Below are 20,353 nucleotides of genomic sequence, written 5' to 3' on the forward strand. Positions count from 1 at the left end.
CCTAGGATCCTAAGCCGGCACCCTAGCCGCTAGCCCAACACCAGGGATGGAGTACCTGGAGTATCGTCGGAAAATCGATGCGGTGACCCGCTGCTCCGGCGTATGCTCCCATACCTGACCTGACCTGATATTTTTTACCTGACATGACCTCTGACCTTTGATGTGGAAATCTAATCAGTTCATCTTTTCATCATATTATACATGCTTGTGCCAAGTTTTGTAAAAATCCCATCACTGGTTCACAAGTTGGTGTAGTAACAGAATTTTTTTTACCTTACAGGAATTCTGACATTTGACCTCTTGTCCCCATAATCTAATCAGTTTATCTTCAAATTATTATAATACTTGTACCAAGTTTGACTTAGTTCCCTTCAGCCATTCTTAAGTTATCGGGGCAACAAAAACCTATTACAGACTCTCGTCTTTGATCTCTTGATGCCAAAATCTACCGTAATCAGTTTATCTTTGCATCATAATAAATACTTTTACCAACTTTAGTCAAAATCCCATCACTGGTTCACAATTTATCACGGCAATAGGATTTTTGCCTAACATGACCTCTGACCTTTAACCTCGTGACCCCAAAATCTAATCAGTTTTTAAAAAAAATTCATCTTTGCCTCATTTTACGTACCTGCACCAAGTTTGACTTAGATCCCTACAGCCGTTCTCAAGTTATCGCCATAACAAAAACCCACCACGGACGGAAGGACGACCCGAAAACATAATGCTTCCGGAAACTTTGTGGGCGGAGGCATAAGAGAAAAACTTATTTGTGAACAACATTTACTTATATATGGAAAGACAAAAATACATTGACATTTCTTGGACTATTATAGTAAATTCATCTTTATAGTAAATATAAAGTAAATTTATTCGTAAACTATTGTTATGAATTTTGGGTAGGGTGATATATAGATCCAGGTAGATCTGCGCAGGTATTACGCTCCGGCTGTCATGATAGGAATCCTCACCTGTAATAAGTTTGTTTAGGCGGTTTGTCGGAATTAAGTGTATATCTGTGATCATACAAGGATGATGGTGTGATTGGTAGATAGGGATTATGCTAACTCCCCGGTATGTCGAACCTGTGATCATATCTGTGTCCCTTATGGCAACACATCACATACATTAGTTAGGCCCATTATCACCACACTAATTAAATTCCCCCTCCACCACGAGGAACTAACGGAAAACAGACCGGGAGCGCCCGCACACTTCGCCGGCATGAAAACAGACATCGAACAGGCAGGCCAAGGGCCACGCCCAGGAGAACTCGTGATTGGCCAGGGGAGGGGCGAGTAACAACCAGGTCGCCGATTGGAGAGTAAGGAAGGTGAAGGACGTGCCACACTGATTGGCCACCGACCGATGACACTAACACCAGAGACGCTTGGCCAATCGGTGAGGAAGGCGCGAAAGACCACGAAGAAGCGACACACTGATTGGCAGAAAGAGAGCCGACGTCGGACGACTCACGACAAAACGACTCGCGAGCCGGCATTTCCTGCTTCTCGTTGTTGGATTCCTTCCTGCCCGGACCTCTTTTCCTCTCTCTCCCGTTTGGACCTCTTCCCTTGCGATCCGAAGATTGCCTTGCTTGTTGGATGTTGGGAAGACGTTGGAGCGCCGACGATTCTCTTCCTCTGCGTTCATGTACGAACAGCGAGCGTACGGGTGAGCCTCGCCACTGAAGCGTGACGACCCAGGCGCGAGCGAGGTGCTCGGTGAGGCCTAATGGAGCGCGAACAAGGACGCATTGAGGCCTGGTGAACAGGGGCAGGGGTAGTGATGGGCGTAATCGATTACTTTGATTACTGTTAAGAATGGTGGAGTAATCGGTTACTTCATGAGTAGTCGGTTACTTGGATGAGTCGATGGTCGCCGATGTCCTCGTGATTGGCAGATGCCAAATTCTATTAAATTGTTATAAAAGCTATTAAATTGTTTTATTTCGATTTATTTTAGATTTTGCCAGTTACATTGTTATTAAATTTATGTTCTCGCTGCATTGTACACCGAGTTCACTCGCAGATTCCTATATGAAAGTGAAGCTCATTGGGATGAAAGAAAATCCCTCACATGGTGGAAAGAACACACCGCTGGATACCTTCTGTTGGCAAAGCAGGCAAAAAAATATCTCTGTGCACCAGCAACATCTGTGCCGTCTGAGCGACTTTATTCCAAAGCCGGGGAGCTGATTTCAGAGAAGAGAAATCACCTCAAAGACAAGCATGTCAACATGTATTTGTTAGTTAACAAGAACTTGTAAAGTCATGTTCCTATATTGTACATGTCGTTAAAAACTTGCTGCAAATAAATTGATTTCGTCTTCATTTTCATTTTTTGCATTGCGATCGCAACAATGATTTGAAAAATAAACTTGAAAAGACACCCCCTTCCCAAAAAAAATCAACTCAAAGATTAAAATAAATAACTAGTCCCCGTCTCTAACAACAAACAGCAACCCGCCTCGAAGCAACCCCACTCCCCCCCCCCCCCCCCCCAAAAAAAAACACAAAAAAAAACTGAGTGACAAAAATGAGACCAAGTAGTAGATTACTCTCGATTACTCCTTGCAAAAGTAATCAGTAATCGCGATTACAAAGAATCGATGGTATCGCCCACCACTCTGCGCGGGGAGGCCTGCTTCGCGCCAACACCGGAGCCTGACGGAGCCTGAACGGCCAAACGATTCCTGCCTGCCAGACAGAGATAAGATGCACCCACAACCCACAACAATTTATTTGCTTAATTTATTCCCCTGTGCTGTTGTTGAAGTCTGTGAGTGGGATCCAACATAGGTTTAGTTTTTATCAGCGTGTTTTTTGTTATCGGGTTCCGAAGAATAAATGGTTTCTTTTTGTACATAATTCGGTTTTCGTTTGCGAGTTACTTTTCACAGGTTGAAGACTGCGCGCGGACCATCAGGTAAATCTCGCCGCTTCTTCTTCTTTCCTTCTTCCTCCCGCACATAGAATCAAATCCGCCATTGATCGTCGCCTCATTAAGCTCGTTTCCATCCGTGATTTCCTGGTCTGAACCGAGGGCAATCACACGACACTATTATAGTAAATTCATTCATTAATGACATCTCGTTTGTAGAACCTTTTGAACGCCCCTCCTATTCGGAGTCATGGCAGTGACCCTGAGTCAAGTTAAATGGAGTCTGCAATGCACACAATAAAGAATAGGACCATACACGTACACACTGGTCACACAATACGAGCACACATGAACACACACTAGATGTGAACGGACAATCATTTGTACTTTGCCAAAAACTTCTCTTTTCGTTTTAGATGTTTATAAAATCAATGTATAATGTTATTGTTTTAAAATGAAAGGCTTTATTGCACACGAGTTCCAGTTGATAATTGAGGTGGCCAGGGAATCAAAAAAAAAATCGTCTTGATGGCTAAACACACATTGTAAAGCTGCGGTGCAGCTGGTATAACCTCTCTCAAAAACACTCCATTCCTGACATCTGTGCATGATTTAGAGTTCATTATCTGTTTGATACATTCCACATTAGATTTAGTAAGGGAAACATATGAAAATCTGTTAACTAAATTGTTACCAAAAAATTTCTTCACCAATATGTTTGTAAGGGTGTGTAATAACATGTGTTAAAATGTTGAAGGTCAACTCCCGTGGGAAACCCAGAAAAAAAGCTGTTGAATTCGGGTACTGAAAAATTATTTTCGAGAATTTTTTTTTTTTTAAATCGGCCCTTAAGTAACTTATGAGGGGTCAAATAAGGGTTTTTCATGATTCTGAGTTGATTGTTAACATTTATATTTCACCACAGACACTCCTTTGTGGAAAAATAATTTCTAAATATATCTCATTTTCTACTTTGCAGGACATGGAGTCTAGCAATATGGATGAAGACGTTACTCCACCTGTGCTCAATTGCTTCATCTGTGCACGCTCGGACACACCAGCTGAAAGGCTCATACAGGCAACTCCAAAGGGATACTCAACTTTATTGAAACAAGCAGAAACTGTCGAAAATGTTACTGTTGTGGAACGTATGAAGGAGGCTCAAAAGGAAGGAAAACTGAGGTACCACCAGAAGTGTAAAAATGATCTGTACAACAACTTTGTTGCAACCACCAAGAAGTCAGCTCAAGCATCAAAGGCAGAGAAAGAGTCATCAAAGTTGAAGAGAAGACGCACTACTTGTGAGTTCAGTTCATCAACTGGCTGCAGTTCTAGAAGATCACAGTCAGTTGACCTCCTGTATAAGGATGTATGCATTCTTTGCAACCAACCAGCCCAGCTCTACAAAAATAATCCAGCACAAGCTAGAAAGAAATAGAGTGCCAGATAATTTGACTGCAGATACACTGAAGGCAAGCTTGCTGAAGACAGCACGGAGTCGCGGGGATGACTGGGGCACTGAAGTCACTGGACGCCTGGAAGGGATCAACGACTTGGTAGCAGAAGAAACACTGTACCATTTGCGATGCAAACTTATGTTTGCGAGAGGTGACAGTTTGTCCAAGACTGATGAGGAAGGAAAAAGGAAGAGAGGACAGAGGAGTATTGATGAGGAGCGAGAGGCAGTTTTTATTGAATTCTGCGAATGGTTAGACTCAGAATTAGAGCATGGGGTAATGAACATGGACCAAGTCCATGAAAAGCTGCAGGAGTTTGATCAGTCACCAGAGAAGAGCCTTTCTTATTCAAAGCATTGGCTAAAGATAAAACTTCTAGAGAAATACGAAGACACCTTGTATTTCACAACACAGGAAAGAAGGGCAGATGTACTCTGTCTCAAAGATGGCACCGACAATATTCTGCAAGAGCATCATGCTAATCTTGACCATGGAGATGAGAAGACTCAGATCATAAAGACGGCACTCAAGTTCATATCCAATGATATTGCCTTGATTGATTTAGGTCCAAAGTCATACCCCACCACACACAGTATGACTGACATCGATAGTCAGCTGACACTTGTTCCTGCAAGCCTTCAGATGTTCTTGAGACCGATTGTCAAGACAGACGAAAGAGTTGCCGTTTGGGGGCAGAATTTTATTAAGGCCTGTCGACCTCGGCCTGGAGTATTGCCACACCAAATGGGGCTTGCCATACAACTTGATCATAGATTTGGGTCAAAATGGATGCTCAACAAGTTCCACCGGCTGGGATACACTGAGTCTTACACGGACACAAAACTACAAATACTGCTTCCTTAATAGTAGGAGTGGAGATGATGTTCCAGATACTTCTGGCACTCTTGACACCATTGTGGAGGAAACCGATGAACAGATCAATGATGAGGTTGCGGTTGATGCTGCGCTTGAGGTCCATTTACCATGGACGAGATACCACATTGGGTGAAATTCGGTACAACATGTTCTCAAGGAAGGCAGTGGCAGGAGTGATCAAACCAGAGACTCTACCTCCAACAGAGGGTGCAGCTGCACAACATTCACTCCGTGCCTACCTGCAGACCCGGGACTGGATCCTTCTACAGAGCATGTCTCTGAACCCCAGTGACTATGGATGGACAATAGGTGTGCATGGGTATGAGCCAGTTCCAACACTGGACCCCACGGCTCCTGAGGAGCTATTGCAGTTCACGAGCTGTAATTGTCATGGAGATTGCAGCAACCGGCGATGCAGCTGCAAGAAGAATGGGGTCACGTGCATCTCGGCCTGTGGAGTCTGTAATGGCATTACATGCAGAAACTGCAGTCATGATGTTGTTGAGTCTGAAGAAGACATAGACAATGACTGTTGAAACTTCTGACATTGTGAATGAGAAATAACTCTTGAGTATTATATATGTATGTGAAATAAAAGCTACTTTGTGTGTAAATGTAAAAGTGAAAATATAAATGTTAACAATCAACTCAATCATGAAAAACCCTTATTTGACCCCTCATAAGTTACTTAAGGGCCGATTAAAAAAAATAAAAATTCTCGAAAAGAATTTTTCGGTACCCGAATTCAACAGCTTTTTTTCTGGGTTTCCCACGGGAGTTGAACTTCAACATTTTAACACATTTACATGTTATTACACACCTTTACAAACATATTGGTGAAGAAATTTTTTGGTAACAATTTAGTTAACAGATTTGTGAAATATCTCATAAAATGCCCTTACTAATTGGGACAGGTTATTCTTGCAATTGAGGGATTAAACACAAGATGCAACTCAATGTCCTTTTGGTGGGGATGGACGGGGGCTTACGGCTTACATGGCTTAAGGCTCATGGCAGAGCTGCAAAAAGCGCACAAGCAAGGGAAAGCGCACGCACGTACACACACACACACACACACACACACACACACACACACACACACACACACACACACACACACACACACACACACACACACTCTCTCTCTCTCTCTCTCTCTCTCTCTCTCTCTCTCTCTCTCTCTCTCTCTCTCTCTCTCTCTCTCTCTCTCTCTCTCTCTCTGAGCTCGAGGAAGTTACACTTCACACCAACATCATCAGTTTTCTTTCCGCATTCAGCGGTGCAATTGAGGACATTTCCTCCTCCCATTGGATGCTAACATGTCAGGTTTATCCATGCTCTATCCTTTAAATTAATAGTGAATGTCACGAGAGGAAGCAGCATGTACCATTTTAAAAAGTATTTTTGGTACGACTCACTCGGCAAGGGGTCAGAATTGAACCACTAACCTCCCAGACTCAGAGCAGACGTTCCAACGATTATGCCACAGAGTCTCGTTTCTCACTCTTATTTTGTTTGAGTTTTCCTGTTATAGTCAGGTTCACTATGTTAACAAATATAATTTCGTTCAAAATTTTGGAGATGAGCAAAACTATACATTTTTGGAATATTCAGAGCATGAGGAATCCAAAAATTAATGTTTACATTTGTGGAGACACCTTTGCGAAAATGACACTCAGGACAGTGATGAAGATAGTCAGGTTCACTATGTTAACAAATATAATTTCTTTCAAAATTTTGGGATTAGCAAACCTGTACATTTTTGGAATCTTCAGAGCATGGAGAATCTGAAAATCAATGTTGGCATTTGCACAGACACCTGCATGGCCGCCATTTTAGATTTTGAAAATGGCCGCCATAAAATACATATTTTGCGCGATCTCGGCTTCTAGTCAACCTAGAGACTTAATTAAATATGCTAATCCTATGTTTTCTGGGTCAAGGAATCCAATAAAGGCCTCAAAATAGTGCTCAGGATTATAGAAAAGCAACAAACAAAGGTAATTGAAAACCATTGTCTTTATATTTGTGATATAACTGTATTACATAATACATGATATTGCAAATCCTTTGAAGTTATAGGTATGGGTATGGGTTTATAAAGCAAGAAAGCAGCCTTGTTAGTATCAGATTGAACTATAAGTCCTATACACAGGATCTACTAGGTCTATACCGTTCAGGAATATGCTTTTACAGATCTTCATCACTGTCCTGAGTGTCATTTTCGCAAAGGTGTCTACGCAAATGTAAACATTAATTTTTGGATTCCTTATGCTCTGAATATTCCAAAAATGTATAGTTTTGCTAATCTCCAAAAATTTTGAACGAAAAAACATAGTGAACCTGACTATTACCTCCAACATGTATCAAAATCTCGAAGGAAGAACAATGGCAAAGTTGTTCTCTAAAAGGAATAAAACAGTTCTGCAGTATTCAACATAATTAGGACACGCTTTGAATGAAAAACATGGTACTCATATGACCCAGAAGAGCACTGTGATGAGGCACAGAGTAAGGAACACTTTTATTTGGACTCACCGAAGAGTCTTGTCACTGCCAACAGAGAGTGCAAGTTTTCCAGATGGATGCACAGAAAAGGACATCACTCGGCCCCTGTTGAATAAAATATGTTTCTCTTCAAAGCATAAACGTTAGGTTTATTGCAAAAGTGTAAGTCTCAAGAATACCGGGTGAAAGGATCAGCATAAGTGTGGTCTGATGAGATGCTAGAAATGTGATAAAAAACCCAAATCAGAACAGCATGTAAATCAAGCCCACCATGTAAATGTAAATCAAAACCACAGTGAGAGCAGTGCGCCATACTCGTGAAATGGCATGCATTTGAAAGGCAACGCTAATTGCGGTTTCAGTGATAACCAGATCAATTATAATTTGTTGAAAGTGACAGCAATACAGTCATGACAATAATTCCTGATTCCTCAAGAAGGAGGCAATATATGGCAATAATTGGCATTAATGTTACAACGCTATTTCTCCCCCCCCACCCCCCCAAAAAAAAAAAAAAAAACGGCCAATATTATTAACCTCCAATTGAAAGTTCATGGACACAATCTGCCCACCGTGATTCAACATTTTCCTGTCATTTCAAATAAGGAAATAAAAATGATGTCTGACTTTATTGATCTCATTGGGGAAACAGCCAACCTTGACAAACCACTCAAAGGCTTATTTCATGCCGCTTACTATTTGAACACATCGTAATCATGTGATAAGTTCTCTGTGAAACCGCCTCCCTATGCCAGCCCAATCGTGCTATTCCAGGCAATGCTTCAAAAGTCAAAACACACCACCATCTTAAGTTGCTATTCATTTTCTTTCTACTACTCCTGGCATCCCATCCTGGAAGAGGTACAGTCACTGGAGCTCCGAGTCCTCAAAATCTGTCTTGAGCAGAGCACATCGCCAAAATAGCTTACACGGCAAACCAACTGGGTATTCCCTGTAAAGCCAAGTCCATTCTGATTCACTCGGAGATGATTGCAGTATACAAGGCCTTCATTCAAATAATATTGGAGTCTGAGTCCCTATTCTGGCATGGTGCAGCAGCTTACCATCTTGCTCCAGGAGAAGCAATGAAGCCACCAAGGCTGGCAAGTGTTATTGGTAACACTCGGAAGAAGGTCGAGGACCAAAGTCTGCTTCTTGCCCACCGCAAGCAAGTTGATGGACTTTCAGTTTTGTATTGGCTCATTTTTGACAACAATCCGACTCTTTCCTCCCTTCAATCCTCCCCCACCTGCACGTATTCTTTCAGAATCGCACACCTGGTGATCTTCCCCGATTACAAGCGGAACACCCGCTTCCATTCATTCATCCAACTCGCTGCATCGGTGGTTTTGAACTCCTTCAACCATTCTTAGTTTTGTAATGAAGAAGAAAAAAAAAGTGCGCAGCACTGATAATTGTTTAATGAGAGAGAAACTACGACTTGAACTTCTTACTTGTGAGCATGTAAAGTCTTCACACATTCCCACGATTTCACCTCCCATAAGCAAATGTTGCCGTCCTCTGCCCCACTCAGTAGGTGATTATCTCCAAAAAATTCGAGGCACGTGATGGTTCCTGTCAGCAACAGGCACACATCCTTATCAACTCAGGACACAACTGACACCACCTTTGATGATGATGGTGATGATTATTCCAAATGGCAAGAACTACATGTTTCATTAACAAATATGAAAGCGGGGACAAAAAAAAAGAAAAAAAAAAGTGCAGACAGTCATGGGAAAAAGGCTGTCCATTATATCATACTAGCAGGCGTACCTGGCGTTGCTGGGGTGCGGGGGTAGAGGGGAGGTCCAAGTGGTGTTACACGGTACACATTTACATAGAGAATTTACACCCCTCTCCCGGTCCCCCACAACCCCGAATGAGGCCGCAGCCACATTGCCTATGTTACCCCCCAGACAAAGTTGTATTTGTACCCCGAGTAAACTACATAGGCGTTTATAGCTGGAGTAACTGGCGTTGCTGAAGCAAAAAATAAAAATTCACATATTTGAAATGAGGGCAAATATAATGGAAAAGCAATTACATCCAAATCAGAATCCATCACAAATGTCAATTGGTTCACGAGTTATCAAACAGAGTGACTGACCACTATATTCATCATGGGTGTGTGTCTATCTGTGTGTCTGTCTGTCTGTCCGCAGCATAACTACCCGAAGATATCATCCGATCTTGATGAAACTTGGGTGGGAGGTTGATATCATGATCTAGTTGTGTCCTGCCTAGAGTGGGCGTATTGCGCCCATTGTGGGCGGAGCCACGCCCGAAAAAGATGTCTTTTTCAGGGGTAATCGAGTTCAAGCTACATCTTCTCCGAGGGAGTTGGTAGAATCTGACAGGGGTTTCGGTATTTGGTTAGGCCAATGTCATGTGTCTAGTGTTACGTGCTCCTCCCCGACCCCCTGGTCACGGTGTACCTCCGAGCCCCGAGAGGAGTCACAGCAGAAAAATGTGTTATTCTGTGTGTCAAAGATCAACGGAGAAGCCACCCCAATTGTTACTCACAAACAAATATTGTATTAAGATCACACAAGAATAACAGTACAACAACAATAGTCTTCAAAAGTACAATCAATATGTCCTATGATGGTACCATCAGTTTTGTAATATATAACTCACTGTGCTCCAAGTGAATGAAACCAAGAACATTCCCCAATGTCTCTTATTCCCGGCTTCAAGCCAACGTTGATTCTCTCCATCGATCGCCAGAACGATGTCCAATCGAGACCAGCATCCCGTGTGGATGGCAAGTACAGTCACACCACCGAAGCTGTACAAAGGCGCCCTCAAGGCGACTGGTAAATTCAAAGGCGCCCTACAGGCGACTGAGAGGTCACACCCTCGGGTATGGATGAAGTAACCTTCAAAAAGCCACGTCACACACACGCCCCAGATCGACGTCTGAATGCGGTGAAAATGGTCGAAAAGAGACGAAACCGCGAGCGAAGCACAAGTCCTGCGCGAGTCAAAATGGCCGACGACCCGCTCTTGAGACGTAACGGCCCGGCGATAATTCTCCTCGGAATCCACCGCCAAAAACCTGACGCGCAGGTTGATCGGTCACAGTGATGACAACTCTGTCCCAGGAATCCCTTTCCCGGAAACCCGAAAGTTCGCTCGTGACTCTTGCTCGCCAACGTTCGCTTCAGAACTCGGAGCGACTCGGCTTTCTTGTCCGACACACTCGCTCCGCCCTTTTTCTCCCTCTTCTTCCTCTTCGGCGTCCGGTTCCCGATCCAGTTTCCTGTTTATTTTAACATTAACTTTTTTACCTTTGGAAAACAGTTCATGGACAATAAACCTTTTGAAAACAATAATAGTACATGCAATCAGAAATATTTACAGTGGATGAAAACCACCACAACGGAAGTGACAAATCCATAACACTTCCCCCCCTCAAGAAAGAAAGTTTGAACATAGTGAAAACTTTCTTTGTGGGCAAAACTCTCCCAACAAACAAAAGTAAACACACCCACATCATCAATTCCCGTGAGCAACGATTTATAATCAATATTTCCCCAAAATAAAGCAACAACACTTCAAACAACCTACAGAGATTTCCAAAGTTAGTTCACTCTGGACAAAGCATCAGCAACGACATTGTCCCTGCCCTTTACACGCTCAATTTCCCAGTTGAACTCCTGCAAAGCCAAACTCCATCTCATCAACCTCTGATTTTTTCGGTCATTTTTTGAATGAAGGTTAAGGGGTTGTGATCAAAAATCCAAAGTCAAGTAAATCTATAACACTTTTTTCGGGAGGCCGAGCTGAGAGCCAGGTTGCATGGTGGTTGGGTGGTGAGGCCTGGAAGTATTCACTACATGGACGCCTTTAGGAACGTGGAGTTCACAGTTAATCCATGTAGGAATCTTGGCTCGGCTGCTCCGCAACATTCAGTGCTTCAACTCTTCCTAACTTTCATTATAATCACCGTTGGAGTGCTTGTCGCTGTAGTCACGTGAATAGCGATCTCCTTCTCGGCCACTACCCTGATAACCATCCCTTCGGGATCTGCCGTAACTCTGGGAGCCTCCATAGTGATCTTGACTGCGGCCACCACCAAAACTACTACTCCCACCCCGGGAGCCATAGCCACTCCTGAAGCTACCTCCACGTTTTCCCCCTCTGTAGCCCCCTCGATGCCCATGGCCTGCCTTCTCTACTATTAAGGTCCGACCATCCAAATCCTTGCCATTCAAATCCTTTTCTGCATCTTTGGCATCCTTTGTGTTTTCAAACGTGACAAAGCCAAACCCTCTTGACTTTTGCGTCTCCCTGTCTTTTATCAGCTGCACTTCCAAGAGTGGTCCATATTGGCCGAAGACAGAGTCAAGAACAACTTCCCTTGTTTTGAAGTTCAGTCCACCGACAAAGAGATTGCCAACATTGCCTCCATCCATGACTTGTGTGTGCTGACACTTAGTTTTTGGGTACTTGACAAGACGTGCCTGTGCAAAGCGTGACGTCAGTACCTTCCTCTTCTCTTCAGGGCGCTTCCCACCCATAGCACTTCCCACCCATGTCATACATGGCACAGAATGGAAAGATACCCGGAATCTTCTGCTCTAACTGTGCAGTGTTATTTTCCATGCTAGGCTTTTCAACAAACATCGGGTTACCAGAAACTTGACCACAAGCCAAATCATTCCCGATAACAAAATATATTCCCTCTAGAGGTAGAGTGGCTTGTAACCCTACGGTGACCGGTCCTGACACCAAATCAGACTTCAAATGGATGACATGAAGTGGGGCTTTAACACAGCCACCAACCCCCTGTAAAAGAACACTAACACCAGTTGCCGTCTTCTCTGACAATGGCAAAATGCCCTCAAGCATCAAAGATTGATGTGCTCCTGTGTCCCTCAATACCCTAACAGGTCTCTGGTTAGTCAAGTTTCCATCCAGTGACACAAACCCCTCTGAAATAAAAGGTTTGTAACCCTCTTGAACAAGGTCATTCTGTGATGCCGTAACTTTGGAATGGGAACCTTCACAAGGCACTGTCCTCCAAGGACGATTTCTCGCATTTGCCAATGCATTCGGAGTTGTACTAGTCTGACTCCGCTCCTGATTTTACCTTTCCAGGGCATTTTTCCTTTCCAGCAATTATAACATTGAGACATCAAATGTCCAGGTTTCTTGCAAAAGCGCAAGTAGGCCCGGAGGAAAAACTCGTGGTCTGCCTCGAGCCCCCCGGAAGATAAGTCTGTCTTGGAACTGTCGTCTTCTGATCCCTAAAAGTCGCGGTATCAGATTTGTCCTCATAGTCATCTCTGGGCCGCCCCCATGAATATTCGTTCTCCGCACCGGATGTACCATAACTCCCCTGGCGAACTCTAGGCGGGAGGTTAGGTGTGTGGAACCCCACCCTGTGTGTCAAGGCGACTTCTGTCACCACAACGGAAGTGACAAATCCGTAACTCTAGCCCCATGGAGCTCGATTTTTCATTTTCGCCCCAAGGTCATGAAATTTAGAAAAGTCGATTTTTGATAGTTGTATTACATTGTTCGCTTCCTGATAGGGTGAAATGTCATACATGATCTTATATTATCACATACATCATGAAATACAAGTTTTCCAACAAATTTCAGAATCTTCGACCTTTGACCTTTGAAGGTCATAAAGGTCAAAGTTTCAAAGTTGTCGGAATCGAACCGAATTTTCGGTATTGTGTAACAAACTAACTAACCTCATAACTGATTATACATTATTTTCTATCTCATTTCAAGGTCAGTAACCTTCGTTTTGACATTTCCGGGCCTGGCCTGCCCGGGCATGTTTCGGTTATAGTCCGTCCTGTCATTGAATACCGCTCGCTCATGAACAATCGTCATCTTGTGACTTGTCATTTTACCTTTTCGTTGAATATAAGCTGATGAATGTGCCATTCATCACGTTTCTGAGTTAAGTATGATGTCGTTCAGGAAGAAGAAGAAGCCTTACCACCAACTTCAACCGCTTCCGGAATAGTTTTATTATTTTTCAAATGCCTGGTGAGTGTTTTGTATTTATTTATGCGAATGTGTACTTGTATATAACTGTCATTAGCCAAAAAGGCTTAGGCACTATCGAGCGATTTTTTTAAATCCCAAAAATAACGAACTTTTGTTTTTTCCCCAAAAACTTTTTTTTTTTGCCTAACACTCCCCCAGGCACTCACTGATGAACCTCTGAAAGTTTGACGAAGATCCGTTCAGCAATCTCTGAGGAAAATGGTGACAGACAGACCAATGGCTCTCTTGTATAGTAGATTCAGGTTTTGCTTTCCTTATTATAACTATCAGAATTCATAATTAGGAAATATAATTTACACACGAAGCTAGTAACCAAACACATTTACAAGTCGACATGAATAAACAGACTGTCGATAGACATATATAACCAACAACTAAAGGAAAAAGTCGAGTCTGGCAGTATATTAGAAAAGACCGCAAATGGAAGTGGGATACGACACAAGGTAGTGATGAGCTGCGAACTTGAAGCAACAAGCGTTACGCCTAGGTCCCCCGTCGGGGAAGTGATGTGAGTTGACAAAGTGGAACACGCAGAAAACATGCTATGATATGATATTTCGCTCACAAGGGTCAGACATACATGGAGGCGGCCATCTTGGATTTTGACGTGGCGACCCAATTTTCAATAGCGTTCTTCCTTATGCCTAGATACACCCACACACCAGAAGGTAATTCGCTTATTTTTCAAGATATTTCGCTCACAAGGTTCAGACATATATATGGTGGCGGCCGTCCTGGATTTTGACGTGGCGACCCACTTTACAATAGCGGTCTTCCTTATGCCGAGATACACCCACACACCAAATTAGAAGTTGGTACTTCGCTTATCTTTCAAGATATTCTTCTCACAAGATTCAGAGATACATGGCGGCGGCCATATTGGATTTTGACGTGGCGACCCAATTTTAAACAGCGTTCTTCCGTGTGCCTAGATACACCCACACACCAGATTAGAAGTTGGTACTTCGCTTATTTTTCGAGATATCTCTCTCACAAGGTTCAGACATATATATGGTGGCGGCCATCTTGGATTTTGACGTGGCGACCCAATTTTCAATAGCCTGCTTCCTTATGGCGAGATACACCCACACACCAAATTAGAAGTTGGTACTTCGCTTATTTTTCAAGATATTCATCTCACAAGGTTCGGACATACATCGTGGCGGCCATCTTGGATTTTGACGTGGCGACCCAATAGATACACCCACACACCAGATTAGACGTTGGTACCTCACTTATTGTTCGAGATATTTCGCTCACAAGTTTCAGGAATATATATGGTGGCGGCCATCTTGGATTTTGACGTGGCGCCAAAATTTTCAATAGCGTTCGTCCTTATGCCGAGATACACCCACACACCACATTAGACGTTAGTACTTCGCTTATTTTTCAAGATATTCATCTCACAAGGTTCAGACATACATGGCGGCGGCCATCTTGGATTTTGACGTGGCGACGCAATTTTCAATAGCATTCTTCCTTATGCCTAGATACACCCACACACCAGATTAGAAGTTGGTACTTCGCTTATTTTTCAAGATATGCAGGTTACAAGGTTCGGACATACATGGCATCAGACATACATGGCGGCGGCCATCTTGGATTTTGACGTGGCGACCCAATTTTAAACAGCGTTCTTGCTTGTGCCTAGATACACCCACACACCAGATTAGAAGTTGGTACTTCACTTATTTTTCAAGATATTTCGCTCACAAGGTTCAGACATATATATGGTGGTGGCCATCTTGGATTTTGACGTAGCTACCCAATTTTCAATCGCGTTCTTCCTAATGCCGAGGTACACCCACACACCAAATTAGAAGTTGGTACTTCACTTATTTTTCAAGATATTCATCTCAAGTTTCAGACATAAATGGCGGTGGACATCTTGGCTTTTGATGTGGCGGCCTGATTTTAAACAGCGTTCTTCCTTGTGCCTAGATACACCCACACACCAGATTAGACGTCGGTACTTCGCTTATTTTTTGAGATATTTCGCTCACAAGTTTCAGACATATATATGGTGGCGGCCATCTTGGACTTTGACGTGGCGACCCAATTTTCAATAGCGTTCGTCCTTATGCCGAGATACACCCACACACCAAATTAGAAGTTGGTACTTCACTTATTTTTCAAGATATTCATCTCACAAGGTTCAGACATACATGGCGGCGGCCATCTTGGATTTCGACGTGGCGACCCAATTTTCAATAGCGTTCTTCCTTATGGCGAGATACACCCACACACCAAATTAGAAGTTGGTACTTCGCTTATTTTTCAAGATATGCAGGTTACAAGGTTCAGCCATACATGGCATCAGACATACATGGCGGCGGCCATCTTGGATTTTGACGTGGGTTGCACCCACACACCAAATTCGAATGCGGTCCTTCGCTTACGCACGCACGCACGCCCGCACGCACGGACGGACGGACAGACGGAGGGGAAAGCCATAGTCCCCCTTTCGCTCCACTGAGCGAAGGGGGACAACCAAGGAAAACGTGATTGAATAAACACTTGAAGGTGGTTCCAAAGGCAAACTTTTTTTTTTTTAAAGAAAAGAGAGGTCCAAAGGAATGCAGGTGAATAAGAACCCTCGACGCCGAAAGGTAAACAAAGATGAGTCTGCTGGATGAACATTGAACATGCTCACCCATGCGGAGCTGGAGAGGGAAGGATGACTGAAAAGGTAGGGAGAACAAGAGCAAGAGGAGACGGTACATTACAAGATCATCAACGTGAAGCGGTTTACAGTGATAAGGCTGCAGATCCTGTGTGACCACCTCTTGTTGGTTGAGATGGGCTTGTTGGCTGAGACCAACAACTTTGAGGGGTTTGGTCTCGACAGCTTTCAGGAGCAAGCGATAGGATGCAGGTGTGCTGGTCCAAAAGGAAGAACAATAGACCATTGCACTTTGAACTCCTATATGCTGTGTGTGCTTCCTTGCATGCTGCGCGGAGCTCTGGAGAAACAATTGACCTTGCTTGGTGCCGAATTTCCCAGTTTGTGGTTGACCTCGGGGTCTACCTTGGAGATGTGGTCCACTCAAGAGAGCTCAGGGCTGATTGGGATGCCCAAGGGTTTAAGAGAGGAACTTCTTGGGGCTGATTCACAGACTGTCACTTTCTTGGGTGGCCACCATTTTTGGAGGACTAAATTGCTAAAAAAAATGCGTGCTGACATAGCTCGAGCATTCATATCTCGATGAGGTTTAAACTTATTTGACCAATAGTGCAAAGCTGATGCTTGTGGGATTGTGCGTTTGTGGGTTTGTGGGGTTTTTTTTGCCCCACCCCAACCACCACACCAGGAGCCCTCATGGTTTGAAAAATGATGATGTTGCTTTTTTCTGAAGTGAATGTTGATCAGCCTCTCGTCTACAATAATATAGCAATAAATGATTCCATTTCATCCTTCGTAAAGAGCAAGCCTGCGTGCTGTCACCATGGCCACACGTCCCTTTTCAAGAGATTAAATAGGATCTCAATGTTGGCGATCATAAGATATGGGTTCAATGGCCAAGTTCAGCAAAAGTATGGTCATGCAGTATATATGGTTAATGTTGAAGCAAATCAAAAGGTCAGCAAATCAAAAGGAGAGAATGGCAGAGAGCGGATAGGTGGAGGGTTCAAGGTAGGAAGAAAAGAGGTAGACCACGGTTGATATGGGAAGATTATGTGAGGAGGTATTTCAGTAAGGTGGGGGTGGTTGGAAGGTGGAGAGAGTTTGCTGAGGACAGAGGGAAGTGGAGGAGTATTGGGTCAAGGCAGGGCGGGAGCTTGGTACCATTGGACCTCATCCCTTATAAAGGGAAGAAGAGGAGAAGAATAATAGTATAACCATTATGTTTTACATTAAGCCTCAGACGTACCAGCTTAACCTTCCGCTGCACCTATACACCGCCCAAGAAACACGAAACGCATTTGTGACATGTTGATTATTGGTCGAGTCATTAAAGTTTGCCTGAAGAATGGGTAGTTGTTTGGAGTATTTGCTTGTATGAGTCGTTTAAATTTTTGTCTGTCTGGAAGTGTAATACAAGTTGCACACTTTTTTAAAAAAGCTTTCAATGACTCCAGTCGTGTCAGACCAGTAAAAATGGTGCTAAGCGTATTCTTTCCATTGTTTGACTGCAAGATCACCAAAACTTTGACCCCACACCTGCAGCTTGAGCTGCATAACGCGCACACTGCACACGCAATACCTTCATGCTCTTGCAGCTCTCCGTACTCCACCCTCTTCTTCAGATCGTACAGCTTGATCGTTTCATCGCGACTTCCTGTAGCAAGGTACTTCTTACCAACAGACACAGCTGTCAGAGAAGCTATGTGTCCATGATGTGTGAATGACGGTTCAAGATTCCAGAGGCCCTGTGAAAAAGGCCAAAGTAAGAGGTATGTTAGGAGAATATTTGAAGCAAATTTTTTAACAACAATTGCCAGTGGGATTTTATTAATTTTTACAGGATCTAAGGCTCATAATGGAGCTGCCACACATTAAATGCAGGCGGAAATACAGATGAATACATGAGACACAACAGTTAGACGAAACAAACACAGCCACTGAACTTGGAGGAAGTGCTGTCACTTCCTGTGGAACTCTGGGTACCACAACAATGGCACTACATTTCAATCAGCGGGCATTTCCGAAGGGGTTTCCTCCTCCCCATGGATGCCAGGCTGCTGGGATTGTCCGTGCTCTCCACTGTTTGCATGCCTTACGTCAAACAAGGCAGCAGCACAAAACAATAGCGGGGGGGGGGGGGGGGGCATACTAAACATACATCAAATAAACAGCCCCGAGATGGCTGACATTCATCTCTGGAGGTTGCAGTTCAGACCGAACCGAGATTCAAACCGACGCAGACTCGATCTACGGGTGCAGAAAGTTACAGGGAAAGATTTGGTGAACCTCCCTGGGAGCCCCCCCCCCCCCCAATCCAAAATCGAAAAAACTAAGACGGAACGATCCTGCGGACCATCGAGTAGAAGGGCTGCATCGGGTTTCAGAGCAATCTGTCGGTAAATAAGGGACAAGTATGGATCCAACGTTTCAGGGGGTAACCACACCCGGGAGCCCCCATGATTTGAAATATACAAATCGAAGCCCAAGCGATTGTGAAGGCTCCTGTTTTGTATTCATGGGTCATTTTCAGAACAATCAGATGGGGTGATAAGGGAGGAGTAGCAAAAATAGCAAAACGTTAAACAGACGACTGGACGGACGGACGGACATTCAGATCCATTTTTATAAAGTCATCATATATTCGAGAATCGAGATATGATGACGTAAACATGGGAAAATATATATTTTTTAATTATCACAAGTTTTAATTCTTATTTATTTATATTTTGGGTTGGGCAAAGAAAAAATAAACAAAAACAACTGCACATTATCCCTTGATGAGACCCTCACAGTGCACATGTGCACAAATACCCATCCATACTCAAGCTATTTACAAGTCCTGCCAATAACCCTATACCCCTCTATCTCCAATACTTCCAGGTACCTACCTATCTAATGCCAATTTAAACTTCTACTGTTTATGTTGAATCTACTGTTTATGTTGAATCCATTGTTTATGTTGAATCCACTGTTTATGTTGAATCTACTGTTTATGTTGAATCTACTGTTTATGTTGAATCCACTGTTTATGATGAATCCACTGTTTATGTTGAATCTACTGTTTATGTTGAATCCACTGTTTATGTTGAATCCACTGTTTATGTTGAATCCACTGTTTATGTTGAATCTACTGTTTATGTTGAATCCACTGTTTATGTTGAATCCACTGTTTATGTTGAATCTACTGTTTATGTTGAATCTACTGTTTATGTTGAATCTACTGTTTATGTTGAATCCACTGTTTATGTTGAATCCACTGTTTATGTTGAATCTACTGTTTATGTTGAATCTACTGTTTATGTTGAATCTACTGTTTATGTTGAATCCACTGTTTATGTTGAATATACTGTTTATGTTGAATCTACTGTTTATGTTGAATCTACTGTTTATGTTGAATCCACTGTTTATGTTGAATATACTGTTGATGTTGAATCCACTGTTTATGTTGAATCTACTGTTTATGTTGAATCCACTGTTTATGTTGAATCCACTGTTTATGTTGAATCTACTGTTTATGTTGAATCCACTGTTTATGTTGAATCTACTGTTTATGTTGAATCCACTGTTTATGTTGAATCTACTGTTTATGTTGAATCCGCTGTTTATGTTGAATCTACTGTTTATGTTGAATCCACTGTTTATGTTGAATCCACTGTTTATGTTGAATATACTGTTTATGTTGAATTCACTGTTTATGTTGAATCTACTGTTTATGTTGAATCCACTGTTTATGTTGAATCCACTGTTTATGTTGAATATACTGTTTATGTTGAATCTACTGTTTATGTTGAATCTACTGTTTATGTTGAATCTACTGTTTATGTTGAATCCACTGTTTATGTTGAATCTACTGTTTATGTTGAATCTACTGTTTATGTTGAATCCACTGTTTATGTTGAATCTACTGTTTATGTTGAATCTACTGTTTAAGTTGAATCCACTGTTTATGTTGAATCCACTGTTT

At 42.8% G+C, this 20,353-nt stretch overlaps 1 protein-coding gene across 1 annotated transcript in view; it reads right to left on the minus strand.

Moving 5' to 3' along the window:
- PAK1IP1 (PAK1 interacting protein 1) overlaps nucleotides 1-20,353 on the minus strand; it is a 52,013-nt gene that overhangs the window by 21,940 nt on the left and 9,720 nt on the right. Inside the window, exons 2-4 of the mRNA XM_068130539.2 lie at nucleotides 17,969-18,134; nucleotides 9,182-9,302; nucleotides 7,758-7,832 (exon numbers count right to left, since the gene is read on the minus strand). Of these exons, the coding sequence (XP_067986640.2) occupies nucleotides 7,758-7,832; nucleotides 9,182-9,302; nucleotides 17,969-18,134 (362 nt within the window). The remainder of the gene's footprint in view (nucleotides 1-7,757; nucleotides 7,833-9,181; nucleotides 9,303-17,968; nucleotides 18,135-20,353) is intronic.

The sequence above is a fragment of the Myxine glutinosa genome, chromosome 11 (assembly GCF_964187855.1).
Source record: "Myxine glutinosa chromosome 11, kmMyxGlut1.1, whole genome shotgun sequence".
Lineage (NCBI taxonomy): Eukaryota > Metazoa > Chordata > Myxini > Myxiniformes > Myxinidae > Myxine > Myxine glutinosa.